The sequence below is a fragment of the Schistocerca serialis genome, chromosome 4 (genome assembly GCF_023864345.2).
Source record: "Schistocerca serialis cubense isolate TAMUIC-IGC-003099 chromosome 4, iqSchSeri2.2, whole genome shotgun sequence".
Lineage (NCBI taxonomy): Eukaryota > Metazoa > Arthropoda > Insecta > Orthoptera > Acrididae > Schistocerca > Schistocerca serialis.
Genome location: NC_064641.1, coordinates 762,726,014 through 762,749,171, shown reverse-complemented (window position 1 = coordinate 762,749,171; position 23,158 = coordinate 762,726,014). Strand labels below are relative to the sequence as shown.

Below are 23,158 nucleotides of genomic sequence, written 5' to 3'. Positions count from 1 at the left end.
CCGACACTTTCGTTTAGTAAGTTACATCATCTTTATTTTTAGTCATACGAATAATTGATAGACCAATGTGCACTGGATATTAGGCGCTTTGTGAAACGAGGTTTTTTCCCCCTCAAGAACATGTATTTGGTGCCAATTACAGATTAAGTAGTCATTAAATGACTGAGTTTAATCGAATGACGAAAGTAGCCATTACTGTTCCTTTGAAGGAGCATTGGAGTCAGGTCTAAGAAAATGGTGAATGGAAAAGGTGGGTTTAATTACTTCCCTACCAAGTTGTGGTTCACCTCACTGTGGAATCCATCACCTGTGTGCATGGGCTCAACCGCTGCAGAACTGGGGAGTGGAACATCCAAAGCCTCAGAAAGCAGCTATCTTTCCACTTATCCTTCAGGGACTTCGATTTCTGTGAAGATTTCCCCATTTTATCTTCTGGGAGAGAAGAGGACCATACTTTTCTTCAAGTCCCAACCTGTGACTGCTGGTCCTTGTCTTGAGACAGGACCAACTTGACAGGTTCCCTCATCTCTAACACCAGAGGATGACTTGGCATCTCTGGCAGCACCGATGGCGTGGGAACCACCGATGGTATAGCAGTAAGGGATGATGGAGCTGATGTTACCTCCATCAACTGTGGGGATGGTTCTGGAATGCAACCAGGGCCAGGAGCTGTTGTGTGAGACCTTGTTATCATGGGAGGTGTGGATTGTGATACAAAACACACAAAATTGGAAACCATATTACTTGGAAGAAGTCCTTCAAACTTTTCCTCTTGTAACACTGAGCATTGCGGTGAATGAGGAGGGTGCACTTCCGGACAGCTGATACATTGAGGGGGTTCGTTACAAGTGCTGCTCATCCAAAAGCCCTACAACAGCCTCATTAGAACAGCATGAGGACATTCATCTGAACCTTTGGCACCTAAAACATCTCACTGGAGGAGAAACGTAAGGTGTGACATCACACCTATAAACCATGACCTTAACCTTCTCAGGTAAAATGTTGTCTAAGGCTAGAATAAAAGTTCCATTGTTCATTCTATTATCCATGGGTCCCTTCTGGATGCGGCGAACAAAAAGGACTCGCTCTTCATCAGTTTGTAGCATTAGGTGCTGATGGAAGACAACACCTTGAATTCTACTGAGCTTTTTATGAGGAGAAATGACGAATAGTATATCTCTTAACTTGACACAGGCCTGAAGTACCCACAATTGGTTGGAATGTGATATTTTGATCAGCAAGGCTCCATTTCACATTTTTTCTATTGCCGCAACCTCCCCAAACTGATCTTCAATATTTTCAATGAAGAACATTGGCTTCGTTGAAGCAAGAGCGTCACCGTCAGTGCTGCAACAAACCAAGAACTCAGAAAACTATTCACTGCCATTTCTCCTTGCCTGGCTCTCGTCTTGAGATGTGGTCAGTGATGGAAATGCTTTAGGATTCTAAACTTCTGTATCACTTTTCCTGTGTTGACAACACCACCATTAAATTTGATCTGTTTCACTGCGGATCATCTGCCCCAATGCCCTTCACTCCAATCGGAGGCTCCATCCGTGAGCACCACCCCACCAAGGCAAAGGCCACCTGGCACAGTGGCCTATGCTCAGGGACCCAGTACCTCGAAGTGGACTTGGCTTTCAACGGAAGGTCACAGCTAATGCTCAGCAGTGCAATCCCTGCATTGTTAGGAGGCTACCACCAGGAGGGTACATGATGATCCCACCATGATGGACTGGCTACCGCACTGTATTTTGGGTGCAAGGTAGGTCTGCTTGATTGGTAGGTGCAAAAGATAACAATGCACAGCGAAGAGATAGTGCACAACAGTACAGCGTCCTTCCCCAAATGTCCTGCACTTCAATGAAATTTGGAAAGGGGAGGTCAAACGCAGCAGGGGGACCAAAATTTGAAAAGCCAAAAAACGTGAGTGAAAAATCGTTAAAAAAGTGAGAAGAGTGAAAACCTTCAATAGTCCAAAGAGGAGTCACAAGACCGAGGTAAAAAACTTGACCCAACAAAAAGACTTATTAGTTGCCTCTTACGACAGGCAAGGAAGCATAGCAGGTCTGTTCTAGCCCCAACACTGCACAGGGATGCACTGCTTGCTGTCTGTAGATCCAGTAGCACTATAAACATGATTCGTGATCATGCGAACACGATGAATGAAAATGGCATCACACCCACTATACTATTACCTACTTTACATTATTATCCTTGTCATCCAGATGTAGAATCTTAAGAACATATTCTGAGCTAAAACATAATGATGTATCTCAAACGGCACAACCTCCTCCATGACAACCAGTATGGATTTCATAAACATAGACCATGTGAAATCCAACTTGCACTTTTCTCATGACATCCTGAAAGCCATGAATCAAGGCAGTCAGTCAGATGCAGTATTTTTCGGTTCCCAAAAAGCATTGGACTCAGTACCACACCTACACTTACTCGGAGGTTATGTTAATAGTACCCTCAGACTTTTCACAGATGATTCAGTTATCTACAAGGAAATGTAGTCTGAAGATATACAAACATTCTATCAGATCTTGATAAGACTAAGTGGTACAATGATCGGCAGCTTGCTTTAAATGTCCAAAAACGTAAAATTGTCCACTTCACACAAAACAAAATATCCTAAGACTATAATATTAGTAACAGATGGAATTTGTAAACTCATACAAATACTTGGGTTTAACACTTTTAGTGGGGACATTAAGAGGAATGGCCACATAGGTTGTCGTCGGTAAAGCATCCAACAGGCTTCCTTTTATTGGTAAAATACTACGGAAATGCAGTCAGTCTACAAGCGACATTGCTTACAAATAACTTGTGTGACCTATTCTAGAATACTGTTCAAGTATATGGGACCTATACTAAATTAGACTGGCACAGGATATTGAATGTGTACAAAGCAGGGCAACATGAGTAATTGATCCATGTGAGAGTGTCACTGAGATGCTGAAAGTACTGAACTGGCAGACACTAAGATAGACTGAAACTAGCCCGAGAAAGTCTACTAACAAGTTTCAAGAACTGGCTTTAAATGGTGACTAGGAATATACTACACCACACTAAATATCGTTCCCATAGGGTTTGTGAGGATAAGATTGTATCAAGTACAGTGCACACACAGGCATACACAAAGTCATTCTTCCTGCATTCCATACATGAATGGAATGGGATAAAGCCCTGATAAACACTGCAGTGACAATACCCTATGCCACACAATTTGCAGAGTATATGTGTAGATTACTGTTAATAATTATTTCTTCGCCAAAACTGAAGTCCTGGTATTGTTGCCACTTTACTGAACAAATGGTTACGAAAATGTTACTTAACTGTCTCTTTCAATGATGACTACCAATGTAAATTTGGTCCAACATTACTGATGTCTTCATTCCGGCCTGCAGGGAAGGTGCTCTCATCTGTAAACTGTACAATCAATGCCAAATGCATTTACTTGTAGGATTTGTGCCCTCTTGTTTACAAATTTGAAGTTGTTCCGTTTGCCATTTTTCAATCTCAAATGCTTAACATAACGAGGGTTGTCGCAAGTTTCCCCACGTGAAATTCCGATTTCCAGACAAGTTTTAGCATTTTTCCCTGACAAATTTTGTGATCTCGAGGGTAAGTAAAGACATAAGTTGAGAAAAAAATGTAAGGACTTCTGCGTTTCTCCCCATGTTAGCAAAAATCTTAAATACTAACAACAACATCTACTGTAATGAACTGTTTATTTATTTATTTTTTTAAATGGAAGAGGCAAACCAAATGGTATGTGTGTTTTATTAAGACCACTGTTACTATTTTATTTCAATAAAATGAAACAAATATGGTGACAAAAACAAGCATTTCCTTGGAGTCACAAGACAGATCTAAAATATCTTCACTGATTTCAGAAATAACCTCAGAAAAAAAGTATGCCTCTTGACACAAATGTATAAGGCAGGGTAAAGTTGTGTAAACCACCACTACAGGTGACTGCCAATAAAATTTTGGTTCTACTATGTTCGTTATTGCTGGTTATTATCCACTGTGTTATGTCTACTATTTTACAAGTATTGTGTGATTCTTCTTTTGAGAAATCTATGAGAATATAGTGCACAAACCACCAGAGACTGCCAAAATTTTCTTCTTCTTATCGTACATATTTTCTAATATATAAACTGCTTTTGAAGAGTCAAAATGTACTACTATAAATAAAATGTCTATAAAATATTGTACTGTACTTGGGGGGAGTCGAAATTCCTGAAATCCATCGCTTGAGGCATCTGGCCTGCCAAGGAGCACCTCAGTCCTGTGTCCATGGGTGAACAATGAAAATCCGTTGCTTTATGCCGCACACAGACAGACCCGGCCTGTAGGCAGATCTGTGACTAGATCTGATAGACAGGGCCTGGATTAGTGGGAAACAATATGCTTCAGATCGGCAGGCCCAATCCATTAGAGGTACCTGCAGAAATGCCCTGCGATTTTCGCCTATTATGGAAATCCACTAGCGTGGCCAGCTATTCCTGTGTCACTGGCACCATGTTGTCGAAATGAGACTGCAGTGATCAATCCATGCAACAGATAACTTGCACAAATACTCTTGAGCATCAATACTAATGAGAATAGGTAGCAACTCACCATAAAGATGATTATCGAGCTGCAAGCAGGAGTGTAGAAAAGACAATCACACTCTCACAACTAAATTTTCAGCCTTAACCTTTGTCAGGAAATGAGAGCACACACACATTCACTCAGACACAACTATCTCTGAGAATCAGATCCAAATAAACCACTCCTCACGCCTCCCTGCCTCTCACTGCTAGGCTACTGGTAAGAAGTGGTGGCAGCACTGACTGGAAGATAAGGGGAGTGGTTGGAAGGGGAGAAACAGAAAGAATGAGGGAGTGTGGAAGTGGCACACTTTCTCAGCTGCGCCCAGCCGGTGACAGTGCAAGACATCTCAGTAAACAAATCATTTCATCTATTGAGACAAAACCAAGATTTTCCCTTTTTTCCAAATTCCCCTGACATGTTTGAAATTTCCCAATTTCCAGGACTTGTGGCAACCTTGATAATTCTGAACATAGTTTGGGTGTACCGCACAGACAAAAAGGGTTAAACACTTGAGGAAGATATTAAATTTGCTGAGGGTGTACTTATCAACAGAGCATGCTTTCAAAATGTTAGTGAAGAAAATTACATAATGGGCATGTGTACTTTATCTGCTTGTGTATGATACTAAGTAATCTATCAACAAAAGAAATTTTTGAAAATATACCTTGCGACAGCTGGCAATGATTTGCTATTGCTAAATATGTATGGGAAATGGATATACATCCTAATCTCCTTCTACGCCCCCCTTCTCTGACCGTTGCCTCCTACCCCCTATCTCTGCTCATTACCTCTGCCCTATATCTATCCAACTTCTCTGCCGCCCCCCCCCCCCCATCCCAATTTCCTCTTCTCCCCACTCTCTGACAAAGATTTGTTTATTGCCAACGGAAGTCACGTACAATGAATGGGCAAGTCAAAATTCATATGACAACCTCCCTTAATGCTGCACCTTTGAGAACAATAGCTTCAGTGACACTATTTCACACCGCTTTAATCTGCAAACGGCAGAATTACAAAGTTTTGGACGATTCATATTTTGCAGAAGTATTATCATCATAAGCCGCTAAGCCATAAATACAATTTTCCTGTTTTATATTAAAAGCGACTGTGACGAAGAAAGTAAACAGTACACAGTTATGTATAAAGTTTTTGTTTAAAATTGTATGTAAGGAGACAGAATATGTATGACAAACAATTTGTCTAATATTTAAACACCACACAATTGCAGTTAAAACCGACTGCGGGAAAGATAATGAAACCACACATTTTCACAGTATAGCACAGCACAAATTTTTTTTTCCTCTCAGTTTATTTTAACACAAAGCCTGTACATTGTAGTTTAAAAAAATATACAGCCTCTGTCTGAATATTTATCACAGTATTGTGAAAAAATTAGAACCACAATGGCCAAGAACTTTTCTAACAAGGATTCCCCTGTTGTATTATAAGCATATATATGTACATTTATATACCGTGTATATTAAAAATATATAGCGTAAGTCTACCCAAATGTTTATTATAGAACCACATCAAAGTTTTAATTAAACTGGGTACGAAGCTTTCGAGATTTTTCACAACGATGTTAAACAGTGACTTGCCTTTCTATAGTGGTATACATTTTATATATTTCTTCATTTACCATGTCTATAAAAAATATGCATTCTATCCATCTAAAATTTTTAAGTATATTGATCATGAAACTTTTTTTATTACAAAAGTGCGGTCTATGACCGACTGGGCGTTTATTGGAGTATCGTAAAAATTTTAAGTAAATCTGTCAAGAACTGCTCTATATTTTTACTATTTTGGTAACAACATTAGGAAATGACTCATCGTTATATGGTGGTATAGATTAGATAGATCAAGTCTACTCACCATGGCTTGGCAGGAGGAAATACACAAAATTTATGAAAATGTGCAAGCTTTCAGAGCCAGTGGCTCCTTTTAGCAGAAGGATAGAAGGGAAAGGAATGGGATAAAGGAACAGGACTGGCAAGGTAAGGAAATTGGGAGATTTACAAAAAAGTCACTCAGAACCCTGGATCAGGGGAGACTTACCAGACAGGATGAGAAGGCAGAACTTATGGTATCTCCTCACTCAGGGTTCTGGGAGACTTTTCAAGAATTCTCTCAATTTTCTAAACCTCACCAGTCACCTTTTCCCTTCAATCCTTCTGTCAGTAGGACCCAATAGCTCCTAAAGCTTGCACATTTCCCTAACTTTTGTGTCCTATTTCTCCTGCTGTCACTTTACTATATAATATTGTTTATCTGACTGCAATCCCCATTTAAATTTTACAAAGAAAAGTAATTGTGAATCCCTACCAGCTTAAAAGAAAATTATAAACCGACCCCATTAACCACTTTTTCAACAAATTATCTTGATATCCTTATTGAAGGTCGATAAGTTCCATTAGGTAAATGGGAAGTGTCAGTGATAGTTGTTAAGCTGCATGACAAGGAGTAATGCACTGTGAATAGACTGAGCATTTATAGAAGTAGGTTGTTTGAAAAGTATCATTCTAATCAAGTTAATAACTGAGCTACTATTAGAAGCTACCTAGTAGTTATTCAAAATATCTGAAGAGGCAACAGTTTTTCTCAAAGTAGAGGCCTGCTTTCTAACTTTATTAAATTTAGCTGGTATAAATTTGCATAGCATATAGTACAATGGCAATATCTTACTGTAAGTACAGTACACAGTGTCAGTATGAGGCATGTTTGGAAAGTAAGTGTACTGGACTTTAATATTTTTTTTTAGAAAAAGTGTATTTGGAAAAAAAAATTACGGGGTACTGCTGATACACTTGTTAATTATTTTTCTACATAACTGCCATCCTGTTCAGTACATGTAGCGAGCCACGGCACAAGATTCTTTATACCCTCCTTGAAGAAGTCTCCCACGAGCTGTTTCCACCACTTCAGAACCTCTTTCTGCACCTGCTTGTCGGTTGAAAACTTAATTCCGCTTGTATGCCTTCAAGAAGGTGAAAAGATGATATTCTGAAGAAGCTAAGTCACAGAAATTTGGGGACGATTCAAAACATCCCAACCAATTAAGTCCAAGAGCGCCTTGTGGCTAAGGCTGCATGAGGGTAGGCATTGTTGTGCAACAAGCTCACTCCTCTAGTGGCATGCCCCTCCTTTTGTTTTGAATGTTCCTTTTGAGCTTTTTTAGCATCTTGGTATCGCTGTAAACAGACAGTCCCCCCCCCCCCCCCCCAGGGCAAAAATTTGACCAAAATGATGCCTTTCTGGTCCCAAAACACTGAGGCATTGTTTTTTGTCCAAAATTATGATTTTCAATTTTTTTGGCAGATGTGGATTTAGTGTGGCACTGTTGTGATAACTGTCTTCCTGTCCGTGGCGTGTAATGAGCCCCACAAGTTTCATTTTGTAACAAAGCAGGTGGATTGCCCAATTTATCTCATGCTGCTCTAGTCATCTGTTTTGGGACCCATCTTGAGCACAGTTTCCAGTATCTCATGTAAGAGAGATCTGGAGAGTTGTGGAAACATGGCAGAAATTTCACCCACTGACAATTAGTAGTCTTCACAAACAGCATCCTTTATTTTTTTTGTACCAACTCCTTAAAAATGGAAAGTCTTCCACTCCTCTGTTCATCATGGCTGTTTGTTCAGCCTCCACTAAATTCCCTACAAGAATTAAACACCCTTGTCCTGTTCACAACACTTTCACTGTAAACCATTAAGATTTGGGAAAAAATTCAGTAGGTGTTGTTCCTTCCACGAGTAGGGAGCTGATCACAGCACATGGTGGGATCTGTTACAGAAATTTTTCACGCAACTGGACATGACACGAGTTTAAATACTACTGTGTTCCTGCGATGTTCGCTCTGGTCAGGCATCCCTTCTAACACGCATTATTGCAAACTCTTAAAAAATAACACCCACAGCCTGATATGCTCACAGTACACTTACTTTCTGAACATTCCTTGTATATGATCTCTCTGTTTTTGTTAATGTATACTTTGACTTGTTCCATATCCCTGAAGATCATCTTCCTTGAAGTGATCTACAGAACGCGAGCAAACAGATGCAAACTGATTTTGTTAATACAGTATGGAAACTATTCTACACTCAGTCGGCAATGGAAATTGAGTTCCTAATACAGTAGCTTTCACGACTTTTCTCCGAAAGTTAATTTTACAGACACTGATCCTTGGCATGGATTGATCTCCAGGATTGTTGCAGACAACACAACTCGAAAGTTTGGCACTTGCTGCAAGGGCAGTCTTCTTTAACTCAAGGCAGTTTTGACGCGATTATATAATGATAAAATATTACTTGAATAAAATGTGTCAACATATTTGTGATAAACACAATAGTCAATATTTTCAGTAATTTTCAGCAATCCATTACACTGATGACAGCAGCTTCTTATTTGGTTTACTGAGAATTACATATGGAAACTCTTCATAAAAGTTGTCTTCTGGAGAGGTTTCATCCAGTGAATACCTCAGGGCGGTGAAGAAATTCATTGCATCTGGGTTATGCTTCAGGACAGTCAGCACAACTTTTTTCATTTTGGCTGAAAATCCCATCAGTTCCAATACCTATAACAAAAACCGATTTTTAATGTATGTTTACCAGTCTGCAGCATAATAAAGTTTTTAAATCCTACCCCAGCACAACCTGAAATGTTTCAATTTGTCCGTAAATTTACAAAAAATGTTGTTTCAATACTAATGAATAAACACTACTTCAATGAAGATTCAGAGGATGCCTTGTGCACGTTGCTTCCAATGAAACAATTGATTTACAAGAAAGCACTTTATATAAATTCTATCATACAAAGATACACGTGAACCACGAAAATGTTGCATTCATAATATGAACTGAATTGGACCATGAGAAATGTTAAGCTACAGAAAAATGAAAATTAGAATTTTCTACTTTTGACTATTAGAGGTTGCAGACATTCATATTACGTATATGCAGTTGTGGTGAAATTTAATAGGGTCATCAAACAATGGAAAATCCAGGATGGAACAATGACAATATTATGAAAATGATAGACTGCTACTCATTGTATAGCACAGATGTTGGGTCGCAGATAGACAAAACAAAAAGACTGTCAAACAAGGAGGAAGAAATCCCAAAACAGCAGGAATCTGTTAACCATTAACAGTTCAAATTTATGGCGAATTAGAGGACTCCTTAGGAAAATGGAAGCAAAGGATAAGAAGGATCACATCCTGCATATAATGTTTGTATTTGGGGACCTCATTCAACTTGTTCGAGAGGCTACCCTGGCAACCCTGGAAAGAACAGGATGTAGTCAGCTGCAGAATGTGGCATACATTGAAACAAACAGCATCAGATTTCTGGGCTCTGAGGTAATACATAACTGGCTATGCATCTACATGTCACTACAGTAATTTTTAGATCTGGTGATGCCTGAAGTCAAAACTTGCTATCAATTTTAATCAACTAGCGTGTGATCAAGACATTAACTTTTATGCTCTAATCCAATTCAAAGGTTACTAGTCTCCTCTGCAGGTCCAAATGATCTCACTTTGCATAATACTTGGATCATTCCAGTGAATGGCAGAGAAGGTCAAGAGCACCAGCATTGTTCATGGACTTTCAATGAAGCTCACAATCTATAGCACTATGCCCATAACTGAATTTGGACCTCTGGTTCCAAATAGAGTGGAAGGCTTGAACGAGGTACTTCGAAGGTTTTGTGACAAGCTAGGCTCCGACTTTCTAGATGGTATGTGCCGGGGAGGGGGGGAATTGTATGTGTATTCCCCAGACCAGGCCCCTGCAGACATTATTTTATTTCCAAGTTGAAAACCCTGTTGAAAGAATGAAGATTTGGAACAACAGATGAGATAAAATAATATTTACAGATGGTGCAGTGCACGATCCAGCAAGAGGTGTACCAAGACTGCTTCTGGAAGTGGAAATGACATTGGGACAGGTGTATCAATTGAGGGGAGAGTACCTTGAAGGAGACCATGCACATAAGAAAAGGTAAGAGCAGAAAAATTTTGTGGACAAAATTCTGCAATTTTTTGAACAGACGTCATATGTAATGTAAGCTGTGGCTGCTCACAGGTTCACACTTTATAATTTCAGTTTCTATTTACAATGGCCACGCATAATAACATTGTGAATATTCTGCAATAATCACTATTTGCTTTAACTAGAAATGAAATGAAGGTGCTTTGCATATCGAATTAAGGCTATAGTGAGACGTATGTAGCGTAGCTTCAAGTCTAACCTGGAGTGGAAAGAGACATTTCAAATATGGTGAAAATGTGTTCAGTTACGTGACTCTTGGTTTGTTGTACTGTGGACTTCATTTTAGACAGGCAAGGTACGTGAAGGTTTGGCTAACAGATCTAATGATCTAAAGTGTGTTGTGGGCTTTATGTTAGCTGCCATAACGTTCAAGTGAAATTTGCAGTATTGGGTTTTGGAGCTGTGTGTGGGTTCATAGTATCTAGAAATTAGTTTGAGCTACGTAGGCCAATCAAAAATTACTGTACCAATGACTGATTTATTTATTTTTTCCTCCTTCATTTTTTGCTTGTGTTTAATATTGAGAATTTTCGTGCATTTGATTTTTAGGTTAATATTTGTTTTGGAATAGTGTTATTATTATAGCTGTATATTTCCTTTGTCCCCGTCCAAAACTCCCTACTTCCTGCAATTGTCTCATTAGTTTCATTTAATTGCTGTAGTTAAATATTTCACACATTACTGACGTTTGTTCGCATGAGTAATAAGTAGTGTTACGGTCACAATATTATATTCGATTGAAATAGGTGCATCCACCATTTTAATGACAACACATGTCCAAGCAGGTGGGGGAATCGGAGCTTGCAATAGTCCCCAACTCTGGACTGTTTATTCCAGTGACAAAAATTTATTAGCTCAAAAAGTCAATTACTTCAGGTTTCTGCTTCATCCCTCTACTCAAGTTAGATTCTGCTAAGAAAAACTTTACTTTAGAAAGATACAGTGCCTGCTGCACTAATTAATCTTCTTGTACAGTTTCCTCTAATTTTTAAAGTTTAATTTCTGCATTTCCCTTTTCAAGTTGTCATTACACGATTGTTATACGAGTTGCTTGGATCAGGAAATGTAGCTACAAACATGAAAATATTTTGCAATTCTTTGCTCGGACTATGTAACTACATTTATGCTCCCATTTGTTTGTGAGGTTTAAAACAAACCTATTACACGATTGTTATACGAGTTGCTTGGATCAGGAAATGTAGCTACAAACATGAAAATATTTTGCAATTCTTTGCTCGGACTATGTAACTACATTATGCTCCCATTTGTTTGTGAGGTTTAAAACAAACCTATTATGAAAGTTAACACTGAAAACTTCAGAACTGTTAATAAAATAATTTTTACAAATTTTTGAGCACACATTGAAAAACAAGAGTAAAAAACTGACATATAACACGAAAAACATAACAGAACAAAAACCTACTAATTCTATTTTGCCATATAATATTCCAGACTAAGGATTATTTTCAAAATAGACTTTAAGAATTATCCTTTTCTCTTTATGTGATATAAAGAAAAGGTGAAAGTTTTCTTTCTTTGCAAAATTATAAAGTTCAAGTATACATTTTTTTCCTACCTTGGTATGTTTAAATTCCTTGTATATGTAATCAATTTTCAGATAGCTTGGCTGATAAACTAAAAACTATAATTTCCAAGATGTTGGCAAGTGTAAATTTGCACCATTATTAAAGCTGTCTGAACGTCCAAGCTTCGAAATGCCACGAAATGAAAGAGGAGCGAAAATGATATACTTTTGTATTGTTAATTATCTCTGTATTGAAAAATGTGCCAAGTATCATCCAAACATGAGTTGGAGGCTGAGAAATTGCCCATTTTGATGAATTTACATAGAATGAACCGAAATCAATTAATTGTGGCTATTTCGAAAACAGTTAAATATACACACAAACAAAACAATCTTACCTGCATCATAAATTTCCCCAGACCTTTTCTCCGAACCGCGGCTTCCAGCTGCAATTCATAGCAATACAAAACTTCTACCCCATAATCTAAATCGAATCGGAAATGCGAGAATGCTAATGCTTTGCCCTCCTTATCCCTTGCTACAAGATATAATGCTCGTTCATCAGTCAGTTCTTCTTTCTTTACTTTCTCATTCCAACCCCAACTGCAAGAGTTGTACAACGGTTTCATATTGCACTCCAGTAAATTAAAAATCCAATTCCACGTATCGTTGTCAATGTTTTCACTTTTAACACAAGAAAGTGTTGCCTCAACTCCATTTTTGTTGAAATTTCTGAAGGCAGGAAATGGTGCTAGAGGATCTTCTTGAGCATTTGCTTTGTCAACTACAGCTTTGGCAGCAGCTATCTGAAGAGCTTCCTCTCTCTGCTGCAGCCTTTTTTCCTTTCCTTTTGATGTTTTACGCCCCATCTGAAAACAACGTTAAACATGACTACAAAGAAGATTGGCCTCCTTTCCTACATTATACTCATTCGACACATTTACATAAACGGTTCCGTAACTTTGTGTTAGAAATAAGGTCACCGTATTAATGTATTCTGAATAACCAACAAATGCCGTTCTTGTCAGCACTTGACGTAAGTTCGCCAACTTCACACAAATAATAAACATCGTAAGGGCCAACATAAACAAAAAAGAAATATTAAACATAATTTGCGAAAATCAACAGTAATGCAATTTGCAAAAACATACCGTCAATAATCAACTGCTTTCTGGGTAAGTAATTTGACGTTTCCTCTTCGGACCCTCAGTATCTAAACCGATTATATACACAGGCTTCTTGATAATACACAATTCATCCAACGCTCCCTCCTTTTGACAGCGGAACTATTTTCACCACACAACGCACACTAAATTCCCGCCATAAAATTGCCTACATGGTACAGTCAAAGAACCAATCGAAAAGACTTAACTATATGTAATTATTACAGACGCCATAGAAACGCCAGCATTCGCAACCAGATTTTACTGATCCGATGTACAAATATTATATTGAACAATATAGTGATGATTTATTGTTAATACACTGTACCTTTTAAGTTTCCACGAGCTGCTCATCTTTTATTTATTTACACCTTTACGCGTCCCACACCCCTAAAGCCAGATCAGTCAGGAAGTTTTAGCAATGATAAAGGTTATTAATGACCAAACACCAAAGCAGACTCCATAACGTATATTCTGATCAAAGTTCGTATGGCAAACCGCTGAGAATGGCAACAACCAGAAAAATGTCGTCCAAACATATTAAAAAAAATCTAGATTTGTTTGTAGCGAAACTATATACACAGGAACACATCAAACAATATTCATAAGGTACCGCTTACAAATAGGGCTAGTTTGAATTAGCCATAATTTTTTCCCTTTTAAATAATAAATAACGCAAAAACAACTATTTTTCTCCTTCAATAGAGTGAAATTTAAAATTGATTCATCAATGCAACCGATGACCTCGCTGTTTTGTCTCTCCCTTTGAATCAACCAACCTTTACTTTGTCCAGGAATTAAAAAACCGTGACCATTTTTCGTTTTCAGATATTTGGTCTCTCTTTTGTATGTACATTCTATCAGAAAGATATATACATTGTCATGGAAAATTGGGAGTGCGACAAGAGAACAAAGCCAAATAATTAAATAAAGACTGAGACGACGCAGAAGTACAAGATGCCCCTGCCCACGCCAAAACACCAATGGCAAAAGTCGACTCTGATGTCTCGTTCCATTCTGTACCATTTAGGGCCATAGTGAATACCACCATTTGAAATGGATTGTGGAAACTTTTAACGTTGTTTTAGATCTCTTTCCATCTGATGGGATCTTCAGAACACGAAGAATAAATAAGTTTTTCTTCCAGTAACACGATTCGAAATGGCTGCCTTGAACGCATCAGCATATAAAGATGTTAGCTGAATATGATTTTTTCTTCCAGTAACACGATTCGAAATGGCTGCCTTGAACGCATCAGCATATAAAGATGTTAGCTGAATATGATTTTTTCTGTACATACCAAGATCAAAATTCTATTACTGCATTTTTAGTCTTTAAAGCAATACGAATTTCGTTCTAGGAAGATAAAAAAGAATTTCGTCATGACTAATTATCTGTAGTGCAAGCAAAATATTGAACGTAATAGATTTTTCTCCGCTTTACCATTCTGTTAACAGGTAGAAAATACAGACAGGCACATTTGTTGGAGAAATAAATATCTTTACAATAGATACTGAAAATATTTCACTTGCAGAATGGAAAATCCCATGCTTACACACAGGCCCGCACAGTGTTAAGATTCAGGACATGGAAACAAATTCAAATGTAGAGTTATTAGGAAAGACGTTAATGTTACATCTTTGCAATCATTGCTTTTAATTGTATGTCCGAAAACAAACACAAATATGAAGGAAAAAAGATATAAGTATTGGATTACATGAGAAATTAAAATGGCAAGAGAGAAACTGAAAGCTTTGTTTATGAGCTATCAAAAATAAGTAAATAAAATCAATGAGAATGATTATGGAGAAAACAAACTACAGATTAATGAAACCCAATGTAGACACTTCAGCAACATCTTTTAAACATCAGATAATGCTGCAAAGCTACTTAAATACAGATAGGAAAGAAACATGTGCTATGTTTGATCCCTGTCACTTCAGTGTGTCAATGTATGTGTTTGTGACTGTTGGACTCAAGTTTGATGGCTTTACTGAGAGAACACCCTTCATTACGAAATAAACCTGAGCATGTGCCTAATATAAACACGTGTCTTTTATACTTTTATGTTTTACTATCAGTATGTTCCTCCACAGAAGTTACTGAATAACAAGCATGATACAGCTTCAATCATACATATCAAAACTAATTCAGTCCACCTTTCCGTGAAATACACGAATTACTCAAATGCTTCTTCTCCTACGTCTAAAGTAATACCTTCAACTCTCAATTATACTTTGTACGAAATTCTTTATACCATTAATGTCGAACACAGCTGAACTTGATAACTTCATGCTGAACCCCAAATATGACTCACTGCACACTCACTAGTCATGTAACCAGTACTGCCAGAGGACTGTTGACATTATACAGTAAGACAATGATCCCTCCAGGGAAAAGACTTGGCCAACTCCAAAAATTCCAGAAGTCAGTGACAAGTAAGGAATCCAATATTGCTATGTTATAACATTGAAGACAGCAGTACTTCTTACATTACCACAGTATTTAAAAAAAAAAAAAAAAAATGTGAGAAAAACTTTTTTTTGAAGCCTCAAAAAATAAAACAGAAATCCCACAGAAATTTTGAGCCAGCAACAGGATCCCCACAGAAACAAATAATAGTATGCGAATGAACAACCTGACAATGGTTCCATCCTGAATCTTTATACTGTAATAAAATAAAATAATGAGGGACACTTCACAGTCTCTTGTCTCTACACCAAAAATTTACAATTGTTTACATTCCGGTCAATATGTGTAATAAGCAGGCAATGAGTAAACTTAGAATGAAATTGGTCACATAAATAGATTACACAGCAATTGAAAATTTGGTAATTCCTTTGTAGATTAGTTAACTCTCTGTTGCATACAGCTCATCATAATCATTAATTTTTCTAATAATCAGGCCCATATGTTACTATGATGAAGGTATATTCACATAAATCTGTAGCCATTGCATGCACAGCTTTTGCAATAAACAGTGTTGTTATGATATCTTCAGTTCTCAAACAACTCAAAACATACCACAGCCAAAGATTAGGGCCCTGTGAGCAGCTCAGATGAAGAGCAGTAAACAAATGACTGCATAACTGGACAAGTGTATCTCCCTGCTTCTGTGTTGCTGATGAGGTGAATCATGGTGGAGGCACTGCTTGCATCACTAGAACCCCCACTCTGTGGTGACAATGCAGCGAACATGGATAGCAAACAACAACATCTCTCAGCGTCCATATGCGCACCAAAAATCAAACATGTGTGGTGTATAACACTCCTACTTTGTAAGTGTGGCAATGGCGCAATGCCAAAAAAAGGAAAATTCCACTGCTCACTATAACGCCACTCTTCACAAACAGTACAAAATTACTAAATAAATTACTGTTCATAAATATCTGACAGTTCTTTTTTGTGAGTGCCACATAACATGTACAAACATGTCGTTGTCGTTCCCTCGGCATCCTCCTCTTGCACTGTATAATATTTATGTACTTGTACCGTTCAAATGACAGTATGCATCTTTAGCTCTGCTGCTTCTGTTTCACATCAACCCGCACACATGGACTCACCTTTATCGAATGCTCTTGCAACACTCAGTTCCTTCAGTGTTTCTGACCATAATTATCTCACGTGTATTTGCAGTGGTAATTGCGTCTTCTCTTGTTTCTTTCGCTAGCATTTCCTCTTCACTCAAGTTACTCCTACTCTCTTGTGCTCTGAGAGAATATTCATCATGCCTGCTCCCGATTTTCAGTTATTGTGTTAGTTAGATCAATGGTAGTCGACCTGTCCCCTGCTGCCCTCTAGTGGGTGTTCCAGCTTTCATGGTGGGCGGTAGGCGGTTGGAAGTTAAATACATTTACGTTTGGTTTTCATAAAATTTCACATAAAGTATTTGGTAAGTAATCAATATTATATGATGTAACTTGTTGCAACTCTGCCTTATAAATTTTATAGCAGAAAGTTACTTTCCTACTTCATATATCACCATTATTGTGAAGCTGGTGGATGGTTAGAAGATTTTAGTACTAACAGAAATACAAAAGTGGGTGGTAAGCAAGGAAAGGTTTACTACTCCTGAGTTAGATGATCAGACCCTTCATATAAATGGTGTTGCGTCAGCCAGCATAGCATGTGGTTTTCTTCGTTGGCAGTTTAAATACAAATTTCTCTTTAATTCTGTTTCCAAAAATCCGGAATATGTTTCATCATATCTGTGAGAGTTTGAACCGTTGCAAATCAAGGTTAAACTTCAATCTTTCGTGCTTTTGGACTGGCATTTCTCCAAGAACACCTTACCAATTCTTTGTACAACTAGTTTGGTTATTCTTGCTTCAAAGACAATGTATCTTCAAAATTTTTCTCACTATCTGGTAAATATGGACATTTTTCTTCTGAATCTTGTTTTTGTTTAGTAACAGTCTGCTCCAGCTTCTCTGTGACAAATATCTTAGTACCCTCTGCTCGAACCTCAGTCTGCTTCACAGAACCCATTTTTTTCTTGTTCCTGCAAAGACAACATACTGTTACGTTTCTTATCACACTCTAACAAACTCTGACATTTTTCCTCTGAATTTTTTTTATGACTGCCTCAGCTCCTACTTTTCATTCTCTGCCTGAGTATTACATTCCATATTCCTTATCCACTGACAACACATCTCAGTCTGTACCAAGAACGTGTTCATTTAGTAAGGTACTAGCACAATCTGTGATCTTTGCATCATCTGCTTGGATATTTCGTTTAAAATTACACTCTTCATCCACTGACAATACATTTGAATCCATACTGAGAATGTCAGCATAAAATTCAGTAATACCAAAAATTGTGCAAATGTTTCTTGTTTCGTCATCTGGGATCACAATAGTTGCCATTCTGCTTGACAGGTTATGTTCATAACAAGGTATTTCCATTAACAAGTCGGTGTCTATAGCTGGTTCTAATTGCGACTCCATGGCTAACAAACATTCTGTAAGAATAGTAGGTGTCTGCATTTCATTACATACGAGGGTAATCACAATAGTAAGGTCACCTATTTTTTTTATAAACACATAGAGCTGTTTATTTCTACAATGGTTTACATCAGTTTACGGCTTGAACATTTAGCTTTCTTTCGACATAATCAGCATTTCCTCGATGCATTTTTGTAGACGCTGTGGCAGTTTTTGTATGCCCATGTCATACCGGCTCGCCGCCATGCTGCTCAGAAAGTTATGAACCTCTTCTTTCACATCGTCGTCGGAGCCGAATCACTTTCCGGCAAATGTTCTTTTAACCTAGGGAACAGGTGATAGTCACTGGGTGGCAAGTCAGGACTATAGGGTGGGTGGGTGATTATGTTCCACCGAAACTGTTGCAGGAGAGCATTGGTTTGCAGAGCGATGTGTTTGTGAGTGTTGGCATGGAGAATGTGTACACCCTTGCTCAACATTCCTCTTCTCCAGTTCTGAACTGACAGTTTGAGTTTTCTCAGAGCCTCACGGTACCTGTCAGCGTTAGTTGTGGTCCCAGCGATTCAGCTCGGTCGACGAGATGAAAGAAGAGGTTCATAACTTTATGAACAGCATGACGGCGAGCTGGTATGACATGGACATACAAAAACTGCCATAGTGCCTACAAAAATGCATCGACAGAAATGGTGATTGTGTCAAAAAATGGCTAAATGTTCAAGCTGTAAACTGATGTAAACCATTGTAGAAAAAACAGGTCTATGTACTTATAAATAATAGGAGACCTTGCTTTTGGGATTACCCTGGTATATCTGCACGTTTCTCTTCTTGGCTCTCCTCAAATTTTCTCGCCATTTTCTCTCACCACTCCTTAAATATTGACTTCATTTCTTCCACATATTGCTCTTGATTTTCCTCAAGTTCTTTTTCAATTTTCTCTTGGCTTTCCTCCCCTCACTTATCATGCTCAATAGCATCATTTGCTCTTCACTAAGCTGAACTTCCACAAAACTAGCCACTGGCATTTGCTTGTTCTGACGACATTTTTATACTTGCAAGTCAAAATTTACACAAAACAAACCCAACTGATGCCCTCCACACAAGATTCTTCACATGCTAAATAATTCAAAAGTTTCGCCTACAGTAGCAATTGCAAACTACACTCATATGGCATTATTGCAACATATATGTTTCTGTGACTGTTGGTTGCTGTGTTTTCATGTGACGCTGCAAACTGCCCCACTCCCTTGTGCCATCAAGATGGTAATCTCAAACAGCTGCAGTCCAAAGTGTTGAACTTTCTGCTCACCTTGAACCACTGCAACACAAGATTCTGTAAATTTCTGTTCCACACACGATTCTCTCAGCAATGACAAATTCTTATTACTCTCTCCACACATGAATTCGTCTCTCTGTTGTTCACTGCTCATTATTACATAACACTTCCCTCGTCTTATTCAAAGTGTAATACCCTCTCCTCTCTACTGCTGCAATGATAAAAAATGTAAACTGTGTCCTGTCATGGAGACAAGTGTAATAAATCTGTGCCTGTCTCCTTAGTTTGTTAATGTACATTTTTGCAGCTATCAGACTCGAGTTAGATGGCTTTAGTGAAAGAACATAATTCGTTATGAAGCAACCCTTGCCATATATCTAATGCGAAAACATGTCTCTTATACTTTTATAATGTTAAAGTTTTTCAGCTGAAAATTGGAAAATGTCACTTTGGAATAATAACAGCAGAAGCCAAATTGTTTTGTTTTATTGTTCCTTTAGCATGTAAAACATTTCGCTGACAATGCCTGAAGGCATTCACTCTTGTGTTAACAGTTAAGCTCGTTTAAGATTCATGCTGAAGCAGGTATTGCTACACTGCGTTTTTACATTAATTAAGCAGGTTATCATTGATCACTGAAGTCTTTGTAGTATCCACGAGATAAATTTTAGTTGCAGTGCGGCGAGAGGAAGTTATGCTTCTGACAGTTATAAACATTATCTCTCCGACATATGAAAAAACAGTGAAAACAATGATAAATATTAATTACTTATATAATGTTTTGTGATGTGGTTGGACATATCGATGTGTGTCATGCAAAGACAATGATAATCGTAAATTTCTTTTATGATCTGTGTTTGTCTTCCTTTGTTTTTACCTTTTGCTGGTTGGCTTTTGTAGGTTGTGGACGCATATCAAACTCAGGTCTGTTAAGAAATTGTAATTATTTGTTAATTATTACTTCAGAATAGAGTTCATTATTATTATAAATATGAGTGAATAATTATTTGTAACTTTAATTCCTCTCTCAGTAAGCATTATCTGTGTTAATTATTTCTTTCCGCTGCATGGAGTGCAGCCATTGATGATAGCGATTTGTATCGCATTTTTGTCTGTGTTTTCCTTAGAAAAAAATCAAATGTTTGCTTGATGAAGTCTAAATAGTGCACAATACGAAAGTAAAGTTTAATAAGCATTTCAAATACTTATCTTATTTGCTCTAACAATAGAAAATCTCTATCAATTGTCTGCTGCCATCTTAACAATTATCTCAGCTGCAAATTCAAATTACGCATCTCTGCAGACATAAATGCTGAAGGTAATACAAATGTGTAAAAATAAATGTGCACTGGTCGTTCCGAACTCTTTTTAATGAAAATAACTCGAATCAGATTGATTCTTTAAAAACTGTGCTCATAGCACAATCGTTATAACAAACTTTTCTAGATGATGTATAGAGCTGAAATTAATTATGCACGAGTTGCAAAGAATATTGTTTCAGGTAAGATACGTCAGTGTTGTGCGCAGCTGATATTTAGTGGTTTTAATGATCATTTTGCTAAAGATAACTTTTTCCATCATAATCCATAGTTGTATAGAATCTGTTTTATGAACTGTGATTTAGTGACACTTACACAACTTACAGACAACACTTTAACACGACGTTAACTTGAAGTTCTTTAGTAACTTGACCAAATCTTTAGCTGTGAGAAAAATTATTTAGTAATTACTCAATGTAATAAAGTAAGATTATCATTTTCATTTACAAATTAGTTAAATACCAAACCGCTGAATAACACAGCGAGCGCCACATCTTTTCACATAAGTTACACTTTTTTTATGGTTCAAATGGCTCCAAGCACTATGGGACTTAACATCTGAGGTCATCAGTTCCCTAGACTTAGAAGTACTTAAACCTAACCAACCTGAGGACATCACAAACATCCATGCCCGAAGCAGGATTCGAACCTGCGACTGTAGCAGCAGTGCGGTTCCGGACTGAAACCCCTAGAACCGCTCGGCCACAGCGGCTGGCTATGTTATAGTGGCAATATGTTACTCCACGAAAATTACTAATTAACAAACACAATTCAGCCTCAGCCATAAATTCAAAACTAATTCAGTGTTCCTTTTGACGAAATAACTAAGTTACTCAAACACTTTTCTTCTACAAATTGATGTAATAAATTCAACTCCCAATTGTACTTTCTAGCAAGTTCGTCACACTATTTATATGCAACACAGCTGCATGTGATCACTCCATGCTGAAGCACTCAACAACTCATTGCACACTAACTCAGTACATAACCAGTACCAATGCGTAACTAGTACCAGCACCACAACATAGTTGATATTATACAACAAGGCAATGCTCCCTCCAGGGAAAAGGCATGCTCAATTCCGAAAATTCCAGAATCCAGCAATAAGTAAGGAGAACACTATCACTACATCATGACATCAAAGACAAGACTACTCCTTACAAACATCAAACTCAGGTTACAGGAATATAACAACACTAAGAAAGCAAGGAAATATGTATTTAGACCAATATGAATTCAGCATCATTTTCAACTAACATACACATCCTCGAAGACTATCCTTCCTGATGCTATTTATGGAACACCTTGTATGAATGAATGAAAAATTAACAGCTTAAAAAGTTCCACAAGGAACTGAAAATATACAAATATAGCACTGTATCATTTTCTGTTTGAAACAAATGACACTTTAATAGCAAAAATAATAAGTGCAATACCTATTAAAGAATGGGTGAGTTACACGGTTTTCACAGTGGTGATTAAACATTTTGTCAATGTTAGTATGACCATTAACAGTTTTGGAAACCTTAAAGAGAAAACAAGAAATTCCTGAAATGCCTAGAAAAGAATAACATACTCCTTGTATTTGAGAGGAAACACATCAAATACAAAAATTACGAGCTCATTAAAATAACTTTAAAAATATATAGTTATGAAAAGTTATACAAGTAAATGCATATACAAGCACAAATTATAAAGTGAGTTTAAGTAAGTTTAACTAACCAAAGCAGAAGCTACAATCCTTGTAAAATGTGGAACGAAGGAAGGATGATTAAACATACAAAAGGCTTTGTTCATGTATCTCTTTAAATAAGTGTCCAACATAATTCTTTGTAACAAGCCATACATCACTATGTAAAGAGAGAAATGGCAACTGCCATCGTTAATTCAACTGTAAAAACATCTGAAAACATAGTATTAAGAGAAAATATAAAGTGAGACAACAATGATATTGATATCAAGACTCAGCACTAAAACCACTACCTTTAGATACAACATAAATTGCTTCAACATAGCAGAAGATGTCCTCTAAATACTTATACTGATTACATATTATTTACAGTTAATTTTAAAATATGGAAGAAATGAAGAAATTGTTTTTTATGACTATTAAAGAGTTAAATAACTTTTAGCAGCAACAATAGGTTTATAACTGGAAATCAAGCAAAACAAATGTAAAAATAAGACATTAGCTCAGAAAACACAGCAAATATCATACTTAGTGAGAAGAACTGAATGGTGTAGAGTACAAACAAAAATGTTTCCGAAAT

The 23,158-nt window shown here is 37.4% G+C and overlaps 1 protein-coding gene across 1 annotated transcript; it reads right to left on the bottom strand.

Moving 5' to 3' along the window:
• Nucleotides 1–7,387: 7,387 nt before the first annotated feature.
• On the bottom strand, nt 7,388–13,530 carry LOC126473308 (N-alpha-acetyltransferase 40). Its single transcript, XM_050100285.1, has 3 exons — nt 13,341–13,530; nt 12,588–13,058; nt 7,388–9,187 (listed from the first exon to the last, which is right to left on the bottom strand). The coding sequence occupies exons 2-3, from the start codon at nt 13,056–13,058 to the stop codon at nt 8,990–8,992; spliced, it is 669 nt and encodes a 222-aa protein (XP_049956242.1). The 5' UTR covers nt 13,341–13,530; the 3' UTR covers nt 7,388–8,989.
• Between the last annotated feature and the right edge of the window lie 9,628 nt (nt 13,531–23,158).

Excerpts from the sequence above, each read along its gene's own strand:
- LOC126473308 (XM_050100285.1), bottom strand. The coding sequence starts at position 13,058 with ATGGGGCGTAAAACATCAAAAGGAAAGGAAAAAAGGCTGCAGCAGAGA. Across the intron at positions 9,188-12,587 it reads TGGGGAAATTTATGATGCAG|GTATTGGAACTGATGGGATT; the intron begins GTAAGATTGTTT and ends TTTTTGTTATAG.